A 20,303-nucleotide genomic window follows, 5' to 3' on the forward strand; every position below is an offset into this window, starting at 1 on the left:
AACGATCCGACTGGCCCACCGGAATGTTCTGGTGGAAACGGCTGATGGTCTTGTGGCTTCGAACGTGAATCGATAGCAGGGTTACCACCGGAGGTTATTTGCTGCTTAGCGAACCACTCATTCTCTACCATTGGATCTCATTCAATTTCATACATAAGTGAAGTAAGTGTTCCGAATGTCATGAATGAGTTTGACATTGCTCTCGCCAACCATCATCATGACGACAGCAGCACACCCCACCGGACGAATTGTCGTCTTGGGAGCGTATAATTGGAAATTATTGCGTTTCGCGCGTAGCTAGTGGTCGAAAAACAACCGGGAGGAAATTACCGTCGGTATTCCGGAGTAATTCTTGTGCAGTGGTTTGTACAGGCAGTTTGCTGTTTTTGGCTTAAGTTTGCCATACAGTGTGCCTTGGTTTGGGTTTTGTTTCCCACGGATTGTAGCGCTTGTTTGCTTGCCGTCGGAGGAACAGCTGATTGTGTTTGGTTTGTATCGCTGTTTGACGCTCAATCGCAGGTTTGATTGATACGTTCACGTAAGTACTGCATGTAAAGTGGAAATACAAAAGAGAAAATTCTCAATGTTTAAAACTGCATGCTTACTGTGGAAGTTTGCGATCCATTTTCTTCCGCCTAGCAAGCGAGGGAAAATAGTTTCATTTTGTTTGTGATGCTTTATTCTGTTTCGCATTCACAGAAAATTTTTGTCATCAGACTAGTGTGTGTTTATTGCTACAACGTTTGTTTGCGACATAAGGCAATCTGACGTTTAATCGCCTTTCTCTTTCCAGCATACGCACGCTTATAGATTGTTTTCATACGGAAACCGATTCCGTATGAAAACAACAAACAAAAAATCCCATTTGATCTTGTTGCTGGAAAGAGAAGGGTGCGATAGCCTTATAAGCCATTTTATGAGACGTTTCGAATCATATGGTTTCCGTTTGTTTACCAGCTTTGAAAGTTTCTGGCGGGCCGATTTATTTACACTGAACCAAGTAATCATGTCCGATTTATCTGAAAACACATATAGTTTTTTTCCATAGAGCTTTTCACATAACGCTCATCAACTTATCACATAAACTTGTGAGATTTCGTTTTAATTAGATTCATCTGATAAAACACATACATTTCATGAAAATTGAAGATATGAACCATTGTATGTTGCCAATGAATGTTATGTTATATTCAGATGACAAATATCAATATTGTCAATGGTTTTTATATGATAGTATAGTATTCATTTCAGTTTTTTAATAGAATGAACAATATAATTATAATTGAAACACCATTTATTTAATAAATTATCAATTACATTGCATAGCCGATCGATTTAATTGATATAATTATAACAAAAAAAATCACATGCCATACTTCTGGCCGTGCTGAAGTTTCTGTTCCTTTCGTTCTTGTTACAAAGTTTTTGATGTTTCCTGTAAATTTAATTCCAAAATTTATTTACGTTCATTTTGTGTTTTGAATATTTTACTTACCCTTCTTTCACATATTCGTTAACTATTTCACAGTTCCAATTCATGTCGCTTACAATTAAACTCATTTAAATCCATCACAATGAAATTATCGGAGCCGAATTCGCCATCACGAAAGTACGAATCAAATACGAAAATAATAAGACTGAATTTTCACATCGGAAAATCACATAACATTCATCGTATGACATACATGACTTTATGTCATACACAATCCACAGTGTTGGTAAATGAATGGTATGAAATATCATAATGAGCTTTATGTGTTCTTTCAATGAATATCAATGGATGCACATGAAATGAATCGGATTTTAAATATCGCAAGGGTATATGAGGTTTTTAATATTTTCTATGATATTTCTTGGTTCAGTGACGTTTCTTCTAGCGCTACATGTGGAAAAAGCATATTCAATAATGGCGCTGGTGGCAATGCAACACAGTTTTTAATGTTCGCATGTAAAATTTAAATCAGTAGGCAGGGAAGATATTTTTCATCTACGTTACCTGTAATACATGTAAACCGGGCCGAAACATGCGCTGAAAAAGACGGGGAAGTCATCGGCAACAAAAATGTGACCAGCGCCATTCAGATATCATGCTAGTTTTTTGAACAACAACAATGAGCGGCCCGCCAGAAAACGTCATTCGAACGTCTCGTAAAATGGCTTATTGAGTTTGACGATTTAGTATTATGATCGTTGTCGCGTGGTGAAGTGTTTCATCGCATATGTTTGTTGTATGCACACTGAGAAAAATCTACACGTCAAGGTCGTGTGTTTTTCTTATAGATTTGCGCAATGAGGAAAACCACATGATTTGAGTGTGGTAAGGACTGTTCATTTAAGAAAGTGGACACGTATTTTTTAAAGCAAACTGTTTATTTTCGAACAAATTCATGAGTTGTTTCGAAATATATGGAAATCAAAGTAATCTCGACCAAATTCACATAAGTTTGAACATTTATTGAGCATTCCTGGATAATGATCTGAATTTTCTCTTATGCCTCCAATCGAATTCTGCACAACTTTCTTCGTGACTTTTCTTTGTGTTGCTTACCACATTTTCTTAAAAAAATCCATGGAACTTGCTTATCTTCCATCTTTCTTAAGATGTTGTTTGATTATTGCCCAATATTTCCAAATGGGGCATAGTTATGGGCAATTCGGTAGAATCTGCCATGTTTTAACAAATTCGACTTTTTCCTTCTTGAACATCTCCAAAGTAGCTGAAGCATAGTGAGCCGATGCCAGCCCTGTCCAAAGCAATGGAGACTTGTTATACTTTCGGTAGATGGGCAGAAGACGTTTTTAAATGCATTCAGTTCTGTAATTTTCGCCGTTGATTGAACCCGTTGTGAAAAATGTAGTACTTTTCATACCGCAGGAGCAAACTGCTTGCCATAAAAAAACTTTTTTCCCATTTTTTTTGTTCGGATGTATTGCACGTCGTCATAAGCATCTGTTTTCGATACAGTGTTGAAAAATTGGAATTTGGACACTTTGCGATTTAAGCCAAACCTCGGAACGACAACTTTTCTGAACACCATTTGTGCAGAATAAATCTGCGTGTCGCCATGTTAAACCGACCTATCGCTTGGAATTTACAACTGTTCGATGTCAACTTTCTTCTGCTGTCAAAATAAACACTTGAGTACACACTGAAACAAAATTTGATTTTTTTCCTTGGAATTTTCACACCAAAATGTTAACAATCAGGTGTCCACTTTCTTTAATGAACAGTCCTTAGCCATATGGAATTCATCATTGATTTCACGGTATAATAACATGTGTAACAACTTTAGGTTTTCATGTGAAACAAACATGAATTTCCAAATATTAAATCATGAAAATCAACTGATTTGCTTATTGAATTCGAAATGTAGTAGCTTTAGATAGTCATGTGTGATAGAACATAAATGTCATGGGACTGAAAGAAGAAATTTGGTAGAAAAACTTTTGCTCCCCAAAATATGGATCCAAGGCTCCTCTGCTTGTCGCAAGCTCTCTTGATTCTTTTTTTTTTTCAAACCCGTGAGCCAGCAACAAGCGGGGCGCCGCAAATCCATAATTTGGGAAGCCAGGGATAAGCATATTCCATTTTTTTCGAAACTGAAAGCCGGGAAAATCTGTTAGTGGAATCCGATTTTTCTACTAAACTATACATTATAATCAATGTTTTCTTATAGAAAGGTAGAATTCTCGTACATCGGTCAACTTCACTAATAAAAGAAAAATCGAATTCACAAATTTTCATCTAACACTTTCAGCTTCAAAATTTGCTTCTTCTCTCTGGAAGCATGATGATGACTGTCGTTCGACACAAGGTCCAACCGCAATTCAGTTCACTATGCATCCCATGGGTTGATCACAAACAATTTAGAAGCTTTGAAAATGGAAATCGATAGCATAGCTCATGGATTTCATCATAACAATCTCATTGCGCATATCAATGAATCGACCAACTTGAACATGATGATTATGACACAAGATAACCATAAGCAAAACACACTGAATCCGTGTTGGAGTGATGATCTATGCGTCCATAGGTTGACACATACGAATCTGAAGAGAAAGCTTCGGGAACTTATGTGGAAAAAATATGGAATCCCTGTTGTCGGTTGATGAATCAATCCATGAAGCAAAACACAGGAATTTAATGTGTAACACACACGAAGTTTGCAAGAAAATCATAGCCAATCGATATGGACGTTCATGAATCGATCCATAATTTTAAACACACAGATCGAGCGTGTGGATTTTTATCAGTGTAGGGCACGGTTGCTTCTTCTTCTTCTTTCTGGCGTTACGTCCCCACTGGGACAGAGCCTGCTTCTCAGCTTAGTGTTCTTATGAGCGCTTCCACAGTTATTCACTGAGAGCTTACCGTGAAGGCCCCATACTCTGCGCACTTAACGCTTTTTAAATTTCAAACAGCTGTAATTAAGTGAAAACAAAACACAATACTCTAAAATTTTGGGAGCAAATACTTATTTGTCTTATGTAAAAGGAAAAAATATAAAAGCTTCATTAAGTAATGATTTTTATGGCAAATTTTTAATTTTTCTGAAGGGTGTCCGTGTCCCTAACTCTGCGCACTCATTTTTGCAATGCTCCTTATTCTGCGCATTTAGGTTCCTAACTCTGCGCACTCGATAAATTCTTTATAACAGTTGCTAAAGTTTACTAAAAGCATTACTAGCATTTAAACTCTTAATTAATCTTCATTTTCTTGCTTTATACGGCTTTACGTCCCCGGTGGAGCGTGGAATGTTTCTAACATAGAAGTATACTAACTGCAGTGAATTTTATCTTTAATTCAATCCTTGATAATGGATCATTAAAATAACCAAAACTGCCGCTATGGAAAGCATAGATAGCGCCACCGTAGCCTTGTGTGTTTGACAGAACAGCAATGCTGTCACAATGTTGAATCCCATATACAGTGGCGCCTTTGTTTTGATGCGGTGAGCACTTGCAAAAACTACCTTCAATGATCCATTACTGTTACTGAATGCCATTAAGAGCAACTCTCAAAATAATCGAAATCATCATATGATTTCCAAAACATGTAATTAACTTAGTTTTCTAAAATCTAAACCAACATAAAAAAGGGTACAAATTACGGAAAATTAGCTTTTTCACTGTTTATGTATTTTCACTAGAAAATATAAAAAGCAAATTTTCTTTGGTTCGGTTCGGGTCCGGGTTTGGTATTAAATAATTGTCTCGGATTCGGGTCGGATCCGGATTTGAAGAAAATAAATAAGAACATTTCTATTAAATACGCTTATGAATAGTTTAAGCGAAAGGGTATATCCATTCTTAATGTATTCTTAATGTATCGAGAAGTATCGCCGCTCTGTATAAGCGTGACGTAATTAATGAACGATTCCTATTGCAGATCAATAACAGTACTTTATAGGCGTTTCGTTTCTATATAGCAAATACGATTAAACCTTGATGTTCCATTACTCGATATTGACTCATGAAACTATACAAAAAATCAAAATTATTTTATTGCATGGTTAGGGAGCATTCAAAAATTACGTGCATCGTTCAGGGGAGGAGGAGTCTACGAAAATGTGACAATGCATTAGGTACTGTAAAAATCGCGACAGTGGATTGAAGGGACAGAGTGTAGAAATCCTTAAAATATGATGGACGTCATTTCCTAATCTTCTTTTGATGGTTCCCTCAAACAATTTTCCAAAGCATTTTCATTCCATATCTCGATGGTGTCGACAAGTCTATGGTTCCCTTCAATATCAACCTCTGGAGGGTTGATTGTATGTTGAAAATGACGTTTTATAACTGCTGCGCAAAGTAAGGAACATAGTTGAAAAATGGTTCCTTACTATGCGCACTTAAGAAGAATAAGAAAATGAAGAGAAAATAAGTTGCACTGTGCCAGTGATGATTGCTCGATTAATAAACTAGTGCATACGTACTAAAAATCTGAAATATATTCTCTTTAATTTGCTTCAAATGACTTGAGTGATGAGGTACTCCCTTAGCATTTTTGCTAACGGGTAGTCAATTTGGACGTTTTTCAATATTTTTAAAGCTATTTTATTTTTTATTTAAGTAATAAACGTAAATTTGTCAAGAAAATTCTTCGCGTACTTTTTAATACTATTGTAGCATTGTATGAAAAAAAGAATTTAAACAAAAATTTAAGTATTTTACCAGATTTTGGTGGATTTTGGTAAAAGTGCGCAGAGTTAGGAGCTGCGCAGAGTTAGGGGCCCTCACGGTACTATGCCAATGACCATTTTTGCATGCGTATATCGTGTGGCAGGTACGAAGATACTCTATGCCCTGGGAAGTCGAGAAAATTTCCAACCCGAAAAGATCCTCGACCGGTGGGATTCGAACCCACGACCCTCAGCTTGGTCATGCTGAATAGCTGCGCGTTTACCGCTACGGCTATCTGGGCCCCGGCACGGTTGCTTATGTGTTCCAAATACCGTGTTTCAGTTATGATTCCAAAATGGCGAAGTGAAATATATATATTTTATTTCCCGAATCAATCATGCAAACCTCAATTCGTTGTTCGATACAAAAGTTTTATTTTTGATGCGCTTCGTTCGTTCAATTGAGAGATGTTTCAAAATGAGACCCGGCAGTCGGGGTCAGATGCACGGTATTTGGAACACTGGTATGTTTAACTACATCAACTGTAACTAAGGTTAAAATTTTCAAAATGGTTAAAATCTTATTTTTTATACAAAGTATATAGAATGGTCTACTATATAAAACATGAAAGACTTGGAAATAATCATACGTTATTTTTATCTGATCGATTGAACCTTGAGTTTTTTTAACCTCACGGTAATAGAGCATGTCACGGTACTGGGTAGTCCGGAAATAAGAAGGGAGAGATGTTATCACAAGCAATCCAGTGGTAGCATCGTAGCAGTCCATGGCAGCCAATTCTGAGTTGGCATTCTGACAAGTTACTCTGAAAATAGTGATTCCATTACCAGCTCTTGTTCTGCGACTGTTCTGTCGCAATAAGCTCTAATGGAGATTATCTATCTATATAAATTAAAATGGAATGGTGTTTGTATGTCACGAAATGGCTCATGAACGGGTCAACGGATTTGACTGATTCTTTCTCAATTTTGTTTGTCAAGGGTTCCGACGTGTTTGTATATAAAAATCCCAGGATATTCATCGGGAAAGTTAAAAAAAACAAGCACGAACAAGACTGTCATTTTATATGGGACGATCAAAAGCGTTTTTCAACAGCCTACTTGATGGCAAGACGAAGTTTGCCGGGACCACTAGTTTTAGAATATACTACTTACACTCAAAATAATCCAAACGTCATTGCTACGTGAAAAATCACGTAGATCATTCCAAATTAATTTTGCCTCATCTTCATCTGACCAAGGTAATAATTACTAGAGCATATATAATTACCAAATGGAATCCCGATGATTGTTACCAAAGCTACCCGTCGCACTTACGTGAAAATCACGTAGGCAATTAATTTCATTTTGACATTGCGTGCATTCTCTGTTTTGACATCGCGTTTATTCTCAGTTCAAATTTGAAAATGGTGGCCGCTTGTTTTTCCAGGAGTTGCTGGACTTTAAAACAACTTTTAGAATAATTTCAAGGTAAATATGTGTTAGATTCCGGAGAATATCAATATTTTAAAGTTTTTTTCATATTTTTTATAGCTTACGAAACATAGAACAGCAAACCCGGACAAAATTGTGTCTGTTCTAATGCAGCTCGACCATGGATGCCTCAGTGTCGGTCAGTGAATATTACTTGTGAATGGAAATAAAACACTTGCGTAGTGGTCAAAGTCTGAACAAGGAATGAAAATTTATTACAACTATTTATCCAGGAATACAACGGTTACTAAGGTTGCTCCTAGATACGGTATTACTTAGATCGCAGGTTACTACTCCAACACTCCTCCTTAACCTTCGATCCCGGTCAATGCCTTGAATTGATTGTGCTTCTGCTTTGCCAAAGCTTTGGTAAACCCATCCGCTGGATGTTCATGAGTAGGAATGTAGTGAATTTTGATGTTACCTTTCTCAACTTCGTCCTTCACGAATCGGTAACGAATGGCCACATGCTTCGTCCGGGAATTACAACAGTCGTTCCGGGTCATACATATTGCGGATTGATTGTCACAAAAGATAGGTATTGGCTGCTCACCACAGATCTGCGAGAGAAGTTGCTGCCACCAGAGCGCCTCTTGTGTGGTTCGAGATAAAGCGATGAACTCCGCTTCACATGATGATAACGCCACACAAGGTTGTCGCTTCACGCTACACGAAATGGCTCCTCCCATCATCTTGAAAACGTATCCGGTCGTAGATTTGCGCGTATCGGGTTCTCCTCCCCAATCCGCATCTGTATAACCAGTCAGCTGAGACTCACCAGATCTCTTATACATCAGTTTTGCGTCACACGTGCCGCGCAAGTAACACATAATCCGTTTAACAGCCTCCCAGTGTTGTCGTCCAGGATTAGCTGAAAATTGGCTTACCATGTTCACAGCAAATGCGATGTCCGGTCTTGTAGCTTGCGCTGCAAATAGCAGAGAACCAACTGCTTCTTTGAAAGGAACATCCTTTATATCTGCAACTTCATCTGGCGTCTTGGGGCACATTGACTTATCGAGTTTGATGCTTGGGTCCATTGGCGTCGCCAATGTTTTTGAATTTGCCATGTTAAATCTTTTCAGGATATCTTCGATATACGGTTGTTGATTTAGAGAAAGTTTTCCATGCAATCGGTCACGACTTATCCGCAGTCCCAGACAAAATTTCGCCTCTCCTAGGTTCTTCATCTTGAATCGAGAATTCAGGTAAGTTTTCAATTTTTCCTTAACCTCTGCATTGTTCGTGAACACCAGAAAATCATCCACATAGATCGTCACGAATAGCATCTTGCCGTCTTCTTCGAGGATATAATACAAACAAGGATCTACACTGGATCGAATTAACCCGAACTTCTTCAGAGATTCGTCCAACTGAATATTCCACACCCTGCTCGATTGCTTCAATCCGTATAAAGCCTTTTGTAACTTGCACACCTTCATGGGATCGCCGACGTAACCTTCGGGTTGTTCCATGTATATCTCTTCATCCTTGAGTTTTCCTTGCAGAAACGCTGTAACCGCATCAAGCTGCTCGATGTCGAGATCATGTTGTACTGCTAACGCCATGAGGAAGCGAATGGTAGAGTATCGCACTACCGGGGAATATACTTCATTGTAATCGATGCCGGCTCGTTGAGAACATCCTTTTATAACAAGCCTTGCCTTATACCGCTCTATTTCGCCATCTACTCCTCGTTTGGTCTTGAAAACCCATTTATTCCGAATGGCTTTTCTCCCGTGTGGTAGATCAGTCAGGACCCAAGTACCATTGTCTTCCAACGCTTGAAGCTCCTCTTGCATCGCTTTAGTCCAGTGACGATGATCCGCTCGCTTCAACGCCTCAGTGTAACTCGTCGGATCTCCTCCATCGTCATCAATCGCTTCGTCGTTGGTATCATCAAGATCGAACTGTTTGGAAAAATTCTGGACAGCAGTTGAACTAAAGCATACAAAATCAGAATACTTGCTCGGGAATACGCGCTCCCGACCGCTGCGCCTCAACCCTTGCTGCTCATCAGCTGGTCTTGTAAGTTGCGGTGGGAGCACAAGAGCAGGCACCACGTTGTCCGAAGAACGATCGAAAATGTTGGCCTGATTGGTAACATTTTCGTTGGCTTGATCGACCGGTACCATTGCTTCTTCTTCTTCTTGGACCCTTGGTGGACTGCCAGCTTGAATATTATCTTCAGTTGTTTCAACCCAGGAGAACAGTTCTGTGAATTCAACTAATTCTTGCTTCCTCAGAAACTTCGCTGGTCGTCCTTCATCCACAATGACTACATCTCTAGTGATGATCACGTCGCCAGAATCCGGGTTGAAAATACGAAATCCTTTCGAGTTATCTGCGTACCCAACGAAAATGCCTTCGTTGGACTTCACATCGAATTTCCTCCTCTTCTGCTTTGGGATGTGGTACATTGCACGCGATCCAAATACCTTCAAGTGCTGTAGATTCGGCTTTTGCTTAGACCATGCTTCCTCCGGTGTTACCAAGTCAAGTGATCTGGATGGACTGCGATTCACTAGATACGCCGCCGTGGAAATGGCTTCTGCCCAAAACATCTTTGGTAGTTGAGCGTCGTTCAGCATACATCTTGCCTTCTCCACTAACGTGCGATTCATCCGCTCGGCTACTCCATTTTGTTGAGGTGTATAAGGACAACTGGTTTGGTGCACGATACCGTCTCGCTGCATGCTCTTCCGCATTCTTGAATTGACATATTCCGTGCCATTGTCCGTCCGCAATACCTTCAACTTCCTGCCAGTTTGCCGTTCGACTAGTGACTTGAACTGCTCGTATACCTCTGTGACTTGACCTTTGGACTCCAAACAGTACACGAATACCTTCCGAGTTGCATCATCGATAAAAGTGACTGTTAGAGCAGTAACCCTTGAACTGCCAAGCAAGCCATGATTCTTATACTAATAATGACAACTAGAAAATATATTCATTCTTTGTTCAACCTCCAAACTAAGCAGTTGTTCTTACTACACAACATATTTTGGCGACGAGAATTTTTACGAAGTCACGCACAGTTACGGCAGCGAAATGAGTCCCGAGTTCGAGGCAAATCTCTTGCGGATTCTGGAGAACCAAGGACGAATCCTTCAAGAACTTTCCGCTTCAAGAGCCGCAGCAAGTCAACAAGTTGGAAGTGGTGACGGCAATCTGCAGCCCAACCAGCAGCATCCGGAGGATCCACGCCGACAAAACCAGACTGAGTTCCTGATCGAGTCTTTGTCAAGCAGTATCAGTGAATTCCATTACGACGCTGAAGCGGGAGTTACGTTTGAAGCCTGGTTCGCAAAATACGAGGATCTGTTTGAAGAAGACGCCCGGAAATTGGATGGACCGGCCAAGGTCAGACTCTTGCTCCGGAACATCAGCACTGTAGCGCACAAGAAATATGTGAACTACATCCTACCGAAGAAACCGAAAGACGTTTCATTCGAAGACACAATCAACACCTTGAAGTCAATTTTCGGTCGAAACACATCATTGTTCAACTTGCGGTACCAGTGTCTACAGCAGCAGAAGAGTCCGTCGGATGATTTCTACACGTACGCTGGCATCGTGAACGAGAAGTGTGAAGAATTCAAACTACCGGAAATCACGACTGACCAGTTCAAATGTCTACTCTTCGTTTGCGGCCTGAATTCAAGCAAAGACGCGGATATCCGAACTTCCCTGCTCTCCAAGATCGAGAACGCTAATCCAGCGACGCCGATGACACTACATTCGTTGGCCGAGGATTGTCAGCGCCTCCTGAATCTCAAAAAGGATACGGCAATGATCGAGAAGTCAGGTAACAAATCCACAGTTTGCGCCATCAAGCAACCAACGAAAGTCAAGACAACTGGTCAATCTCAGCAGCAGCAGCAGTTCTCCGATGTCCCGAACACCCCTTGCTGGCGTTGCGGAGAAATGCACTACTCCAAGAACTGCAACTTCATTCAACATCAGTGCAAGTCATGCAAGAAAGTCGGACATAAAGAGGGATACTGTGCCTGCTTCCAGGTGAAACCGAAGAAGAAGAATCGAGGTTCGAAGAATCAATCAGCAAAAGCCAACGGAATTTATTCCATAAATCAGATCAGTATTGCAGCTAATCGGAAATTCACTACGGTCGAACTCAACGGAAGCCCAGTCAGAATGCAGCTGGATAGTGCAGCGGACATCAGCGTAATTTCCCATGAAGTCTACCAGCAATTGGGCTGCCCGACCGGAAAACAACCGTCTATCAACGTGGTGAATGCTTCCGGTGACGATATGGGTCTCATTCTGGAGTTAACGTGCTCAATCACATTGAATGGCATGTCCAAGCAGGGAAGATGCTTCGTATCGAAGGCAGACGATCTCAATCTATTTGGAGCTGAGTGGATCGAACTTTTTGGACTATGGGATGTACCGTTCAACGCAGTGTGCAACCAAGTATCCATGAAGCTTCATCCAAACGCTGTTGGCCTGGTCGATAGTTTGAAAGCGAAGTACAGCAACGTGTTCAACGAAAGTCTCGGACTGTGCACGAAGAAACAAATATCGCTGACGGTCAAGCCAGGAAACAGACCAGTCTATCGTCAAAAACGCCCAGTTCCATATGCATCCACTGAGAAGATTGAAGATGAACTGAATCGACTTCAAGCACTGGGAATCATATCTCCTGTGACATACTCCGAGTGGGCCGCCCCTATTGTAGCAGTTCGGAAACCAAACGGCAAAGTGAGGATCTGTGCAGATTATTCGACCGGATTGAACGAGAGATTGGAGTCGAATCACCATCCGTTGCCGTTGCCTCAAGACATATTCGCAAAATTGGCTGGAAAGAAGATATTTTCGCAAATCGATCTTTCGGATGCTTATTTGCAAGTCGAAGTCTCCGAAGAAAGCAGAAAATTACTGACCATCAATACGCACAAAGGGCTATATCAATTCAATCGACTTTCTCCAGGAGTGAAAACAGCACCAGGCGAATTTCAACAGATCGTGGACAGCATGATCGCCGACCTGAAAGACACCAGCGGTTATTTGGACGACATCATTGTAGCCAGTGATTCCTTAGAAGAACATCTTGAGCAACTCGACCGGCTGTTGGCGCGCATTGAAGAATATGGGTTCCACCTGAAAATCGAAAAAAGCAATTTCTTCATGCAGCAGATCAAGTACCTCGGGTTGATAGTAGATGAAGAAGGGATTCGTCCGGATCCAGAGAAAATCAAGGCCATCGTCAACATGCCAGCCCCACACGATGTACAGACGCTACGTTCGTTCCTTGGAGCAGTTAACTATTATGGTAAGTTTGTACGAACCATACACGATCTCCGTCAACCGTTGGATGCCTTGCTGAAAAAGGACGTGAAGTGGAACTGGAGTCCAGCCTGCCAGAAGTCATTTGAGCAATTCAAGAACGTTTTGCAATCGGACCTGCTGTTGACCCATTACAATCCGAATTTGGAGATGATAGTAGCAGCGGATGCATCACAGCATGGCATAGGAGCAGTCCTACTTCACCGTTTCCCGGATGGTTCTGTGAAAGCTGTTTGTCACGCTTCTCGCACGTTGACGGATGCTGAACGGAATTACGCTCAAGGAGAAAAAGAAGGACTAGCTCTGATTTTTGCCTGTACCAAGTTCCACCGTATGATATTTGGAAGACGTTTCACCCTGCAGACCGATCACAAACCACTCCTTGGTATATTTGGTTCGAAGAAAGGGATTCCTGTCCATACAGCAAACAGATTGCAGCGGTGGGCGCTCACACTGCTACAATACGATTTCAAGATCGAATTCAAGAAGACTGAAAGTTTTGGATATGCCGATGTACTTTCTCGTTTGATTGGAGAACATTCCAAGCCCGATGAAGATTACGTGATCGCAAGTCTACAAATCGAGGAAGATATCCGTAACATTCAATCCGAAGTTTTATCAGCTCTTCCGGTGACAAATCAAATGATCGTGCAAGAAACAAGAAAAGACAAAATTCTCCAGACGATTCTCAAACAAGTACGTGAAAACTGGCCTTCTGTGAAACTTCCGGATGCAGTATCATCGTTCTACAAAAGACGTGAATCATTCTGTGAAGCAGACGGATGCCTGATGTTCATGGACCGAATTGTCGTTCCGCAGTCATTGCAGTCACCTGTCCTCAAGCAGTTACACGTTGGTCATCCTGGTATGCAGAGAATGAAATCCCTTGCTAGGAGTTACGTGTACTGGCCAAACATTGATGCAGATATTGAAGACTTTGTTCGAAAATGCGGAAGTTGCGCTTCGGCATCAAAAGCTCCTGTGAAAACAACACTTTCGTCGTGGCCGATTCCATCCACGCCATGGTCTCGTCTTCACGTGGATTATGCTGGACCAGTACGGGGAAAATTTTTCCTTGTCATCGTGGACGCGCATTCAAAGTGGCCTGAGATGTTTGCGACCAACAATTCCACCGCAACAACGACGATTAAGAAGCTTAAGGAGTGTGTGTCTCGATTCGGATGTCCACTAACAATTGTGACGGACAATGGCACACAATTCAGTTCGGAAGCTTTTGCAAAGTTTTGTCAAGATTTCGGAATCGATCATGTGAAGACTCCTCCCTTTCATCCACAGTCTAATGGTCAAGCCGAAAGGTTTGTGGATACGTTGAAGAGAGCTCTTTTGAAGATAGGCGGAGAAGATGTTGAAGACACTTTGCAGATTTTCCTGCAAACCTATCGTTGCACCCCGAATCCGTCTTTGCCAGACAACAAATCGCCAGCTGAAGTTTTACTGGGAAGGAAACCCCGCTCCGTTCTAGACTTGATGAAGCCATCGGTTCCAGAGCCATCTCACATCAATGAAGTACAGAACATGAAATTCAATAAGAAGCACGGCGCTAAATACCGGTCTTTCGAAGCTGGAGACGCAGTATTCGCTGAAATTCATATTCGAAACGAACGATATTGGGCGCAAGGAACCGTTATCGAAAAGAAGGGTAGCGTGGTGTACAACATTCTCCTCGAAGCCAAAAGACGTTGAGGTTTAATCAGATCCCATGTGAACCAGTTGCGAAGACGTACACCGGACGGTGAACATCAACCTACAGCAGAACAGCCTTTGCCTTTGGAAATCTTGCTAGAAGAGTTCAACTGTCCAGGTCAAATCAAGTCGAAAACATCGAAAATCTCCCTAATCTTGTGGACAACCCCGTTCCTGATCCCGGATTCCCAAGAGCTGGTACGTTTCCTGAAGACGTGATGCAGAATCCAATGGAAGATGCTGTACCTGGACCATCGCAGATAAATCAAACCACAGATCCAGTTCCGTCCAGAAAACGTTCACTACCCTTCCGAGGACCTTCAGGCAGGAAACGTTGGCTCCCTTCTCATTTTGAATATTATGAGCTTTTCTGAGGAGGGAGATGTTAGAGCAGTAACCCTTGAACTGCCAAGCAAGCCATGATTCTTATACTAATAATGACAACTAGAAAATATATTCATTCTTTGTTCAACCTCCAAACTAAGCAGTTGTTCTTACTACACAACAGTGACGAAGAACCGGCTTCCTCCAAGCGATGGAACTTCAACAGGACCGCAGACATCCGAATGCACCAAGTCCAGTACACCTTCTGCTCTCGAGGAACTAGAACGAAACGTGTCTCGAGCATGCTTACCTTGAAGACAAGCGATACAATCTTGAAGAGCTTCTTTCTTCAGCACGATTCCATCTGCCATCGACAAAAGCTTCACCATACTCTGCTGATTTAGGTGTCCTAATCGCTTATGCCAAATGTTGGAATCCACCGTTAGAAACGACTTCTCTATTCTCTGATTCAGCCGATATAGTTCATCTTCTTCCGTTCCTGACGCGATTACCGTGCCATCATTATCCAGAACTTCACATTTCGACGCCGTGAAAACAACTTTTAATCTTTTCATGCAAATTTGACTGATTGATAACAAGTTTGTGGCCAAATCAGGAACAAGCAGCACGTTCTGTACTTCGATGCTTCCTTCTTTGAGATCTAGCTCGACAAACCCTCTGGCGACCGACTTGATGGACTGATTATTTGCTGTATCTATCGAATTCACCACAGTTTCATGCTTCTTAAAGCCTTCCTCACTTCTGGTCATATGGCTGCTTGCAGCTGAGTCAAAGTACCAATCTTCTTCTTTTCCTCTGCCCACAGCCATCATTGCACACAACGCCTTACCTTTGCCTTTCGTTGGCTGCTTCTGCGGACATTGTGCAGCAAAGTGTCCAGGTTTTCTGCAATTGAAGCATGTTCCTGATTTCTTATCAGTTTTCGCGTGTCTTGATTTAAGATTCTGTTTGGTGTACAAGGCGCCCTCCGCTTCGCAACCTTTTAACGGCCACTTCACATCTTGAAGTATTTTCGCTTTCACAAGGTCAGCCGTCAGCTCGATGCCCGAAGCTTCCATTCCCATTATCATGGGATTGTAATACTCCGGCAAACCCTTCAATAAGATCGATGCTAACCACTGGTCGTTTACCTCGAATCCAATTTCGCTCAGGCTCTGCGCCGTGGTTACCAACACGTCGACGTAATCTTCAACGGAACCGATTTCCTCCAACTTCACTGATGTCAACTTGTCCAGCAATCCAAAACGTCGAAGAAGTCCGTTATCTTGAAACGCCTTCTGGAGCTTTTCCCATGCTTCTTTCGCGGTTTCAACGTTTTTTACCAAGCTGTAGATGTTCTTCTCTATGCTCAGGCAGATTGCGGCCAATGCTCGTTCAGACGTCTCCGGATCAACTGCCTGCCCCTCTAATGGCTTCACAGCTCGCCAGGATCCTTCTCTAATCAGCGTCATTTTCATAGCGAAGGCCCATGATGCGTAATTTTCCCGTCCACGTAGCTTTTCCATGTTTGAAAGGTTCACAGGGTTTCCGTAGGCACGCACAACACCTCCGGGCCGCAGACCATCACCACCAGTCGGTAATCCTACGCCACTAGATGCCGTCCTCGTACTTCCGCTCGTGCCGCTTCCAGAACCAACGGTTTGCTCATCGCCTCTCGGGATCATGGCTTCCAAATCGAAAAAATGCGCTTCTCGTACTTTTCAGGCTATGACCAACTCTGGGCCCATAACCACTTGTGAATGGAAATAAAACACTTGCGTAGTGGTCAAAGTCTGAACAAGGAATGAACATTTATTACAACTATTTATCCAGGAATACAACGGTTACTAAGGTTGCTCCTAGAATTCTTTTTGTTTGATATACTTTTTTGTAAATTAAAACACTATTTAATTGGAGAAGCCAATGCAAAGCAGAATTGGGTTTCATTTAACTATACCACAGATAACAGATGTTTATGCTAGAACAAAAATCTTCTGAAAACTTGTGTAAATATTCAAACTAAAACACGTTGAAAACACTAGCGCCGCCACACAACGGATTGCTGCAATCAGTGGTGAATATAAGTATCTTGAAATGTTTCATATTCACCACAGACATCACCATGGGAACTTAGCGATAACAGCGCCACCACGATGTTGCTACTTGTGTTGCCACTTAAAATCAACATTAATTGTCTTACACAGTTTTGCAATCGGACATAAACATCTGTTATCTGTGACTATACCGATAAAAATCAATAAAAATTTCATCTAGAATCCACTAGCTGCTACGAAGTCTACGTGAAACTTCGATGGAACTGATGAGGTCTATTTGTTCATGCGTTCATTCAGTGGTATCCATGATCCACGTAAGTGCTAGGAGAAAAGCACTAATTTTCGACCTACAAGAATTCTGTGCCAATTTTCGGACTTTCATACAAAGTAGGCCAAAATCGTATGAATAGGTCGAAAATTAGTGCTCTTCCCCTACGTGAAAAGTGCGATGAAAAAAAAAAACACGTATGTTTTCACGTAAGAATGACGTTTGGGTTGTTTTGAGTGTAGTGTATTCTGTGCTTTTTCGCCTTTGACGACTTTTCATAGATACCGATCTGATTTTTTCGTTGTTGGTCCGTTTCGTGCTGAGATTGCAAAAAGCTTAATCCTGCCTAGTTTGGGTAGTGGCTACGAGAAAGGATAGCTCAGATTAGTCTTCAGCATAAAAGAACACCAATGATCAATCTTTGCAGGCTTATGTAAAACGGTACAGCCCTGCGAGGGAGAAACCGATACGAAATTTATGTACGACAAAGTGAACCGAGATTCTGCTTACGAACTGTCACTGTGAGCCGGGATCTTAAACAATGGACAAACATAATAAAAGCGCGAAATTAATCGGAACTTATTTTTGCATTTTATCAAACGTGACAAAAACCGATTGTCGATTGATTGTCTTTGGCAAATTGGAGTTATCTCGCAGTTTAATATTTCGTGTATGCTTTTCTTCTCTGGTACTCGTAGAATTCCCTGGAGAAATCCATGAAGAACTTCTCGGAGAAATCTCTAGAAGCATTCTTGTATGACTTCATGTGGGAATTCCGTAAGCATTGCCTGAATAATCCCTAGAGCATTTTAACAAAATACCACACGCTCCCTTTTATACCAAGATCTGTATCGCAATGTGCCAAACTCACCTTCGCAGATCCTCACTCCGCACGCTCTCCAGCAAGTGGCGCAACAGCTCGTGCGAATCGTGCTGCTCGGCGCCGGCAAACTGCGGCCACTTGGCAGTGAGCTGCCGCAGCAGCTTACTCGGCGTGAATACGCCCCCTCCGGTCTGCAGCTCGGTCAGTGTTTCGGCCAGCGATTCCGTGAAAGCTCCCCAAGCCTTCAACTCGCCGCTGATTGGTATCAGTTCCGTTTCCGTGCCATCCTTCAGCTTGAGCAGTCCTCCGGGCAGCTGGAACTTCTCTCCCTCGACAGCGGACTCCTTCAGGACGTCCAGCAGAAAGGGTGTGCGCGCCAGACACTGCAGGACCGCATTATAGAAGCAGGTGTTGCCCAGATTGGAGAGACCACGCACTCGAGGCAGGCCATCAATGATGGCAGAGGCAGGATTCCGTGGAATGTCCAACCGTAGATCTCGATAGTTCGGAGTGGTCAACGAAGGAGCGGATGAACTACTGTTCGCCAGCCGGTTCTGATTGCTTGCCAGTCCCATCGTACTGCTGGTGACGGAAGATCCGGACGCAATTGGCGTGGCGCCGCCCATGGCGCGGATTCCGCTGGCCGCAGCTTGCATCTTCCGCTCGATGTCGAGGATTTGCGGGGGATTTTCCTTCACCTTTTCCGCTTCACGTTTTACAAACTCGTAGCAATCGAGCAACTTGGGAAAGGACTTTGGATTCACTTCGGAGTCACACTGATAGCACCAGATCCGAAAATCTGTCGTATTCATCGCTATCACATGTGGTTCGGAGCGGGGAACCTGAAAGAAATGATAAAAACAGTTAGTTAGATCAATTATCTTATAACTCGCATTAATGTTAGAAACATTTTTGGAAGAATCCCAGAGTTATTTCCAAAGGAATTCCAGATGAATTTCTAGTAGTCATAGGAGAGTTAATGGACGAATCCTCTAAAAATTTCCGTAAGAATTGCATCAGGATTTTCGATAGAAACTTCCGCAAGAATTTTAAGAATTTCGAAGCTAAGTATACCTATTGGGCCAGTTTAGTATACTAGGTCCCCTTTCTTACCTTGCAATGTTCGAGCGCATGCTGGTTTCTGGAGCGCCCGCAAAGCTGCGTTCCGCACTGCAGACACAGCCAAAGACTCAGCGAAGACATGATATCCTCCTCCTCCAGTTCCAGCCCCTCGCCAACCATCGGATCCGGCTTGGGCAGCGATTTGTCCTCCTGGCACTTGGGGCACTGCGCCTCCAGCCCGTTCTGTTTCAGCTTCTTCTTGACCGTGTTCGAATCGATGGCCTTCTTGACGTGGGCACATTTTTCCCCCGGGCCCTGATGGAGAGGCAGCCGCGCTTCGTCGTTCGATTCCGTCGAGGAATCATCGTTCCGGATATCAGTGCACTTTTTCTTTACCATCTTAGAGGACGGCTTCTACCAGCACCTAAAACACGACAAAACAAAGAAAACATCAATCCACCAGCACTTCTCCTCTCGGGTGACCCAGAAAAGTGAAATCACACAAAGAAAACAGTTCTCGATCTAAAATAACTCCTATGGGGCATTAGAACACTGTCCTCCCTGTCTACGTCTACAAACACTGGAGGCCACCAACAAAACAACACATCCGAGGGAAACCCACGGGAAGGGAGCCGTGCCACCCCACCCCACCAACCCACAATTGAGGTTAATTACACCGTAGCAAATTCCGTCGATTTCCCCCGAGAATCCGTCCGCTTGTCACAAACAAAAACACATCCCCCCAAGAGCACGGATCACGAACTTACTTTTGCACTATAATTTCCGCAGCGGAAACGGCGATTTGGCGCACAAAGTTCACTTCAAAATACGCACGGAGCAGAAAGTAGGTTCCATCTTCTCGTCAAAATCTGTGTGGTGCAGTGATCGCTCGTCGTAGATTTTTTAGACCATCAGCCAGCAAAAAGTGACATGACACAAACATTTGACAGGCGTGCACTGACAGATGGATGCCCGAGCAAAAGTAGTGGACGATTTTTTCTCAGCCTTTTGTTCGGTGGGTTGCGATCGATTGGGTCGAAAAGGAAATTAGGTCAACAAATTTTAAATATATTTGTGCAGTGATTAGAAAAATACGCCTCCAAGGGCCCATTCACAAATTTCATAAAGCTAGAGGGGGTGGG

At 42.4% G+C, this 20,303-nt stretch overlaps 1 protein-coding gene across 1 annotated transcript in view; it reads right to left on the reverse strand.

Moving 5' to 3' along the window:
* Positions 1-20,098, reverse strand: part of LOC5574419 (ubiquitin carboxyl-terminal hydrolase 45) — a 30,595-nt gene extending 10,497 nt beyond the window's left edge. The window contains exons 1-3 of the mRNA XM_001661387.2: positions 19,929-20,098; positions 19,213-19,585; positions 18,148-18,941 (exon numbers count right to left, since the gene is read on the reverse strand). Of these exons, the coding sequence (XP_001661437.2) occupies positions 18,148-18,941; positions 19,213-19,560 (1,142 nt within the window). The 5' untranslated portion in view covers positions 19,561-19,585; positions 19,929-20,098. The remainder of the gene's footprint in view (positions 1-18,147; positions 18,942-19,212; positions 19,586-19,928) is intronic.
* Between the last annotated feature and the right edge of the window lie 205 nt (positions 20,099-20,303).

Source organism: Aedes aegypti, chromosome 1 (assembly GCF_002204515.2).
Source record: "Aedes aegypti strain LVP_AGWG chromosome 1, AaegL5.0 Primary Assembly, whole genome shotgun sequence".
Taxonomy (NCBI): Eukaryota; Metazoa; Arthropoda; class Insecta; order Diptera; family Culicidae; genus Aedes; species Aedes aegypti.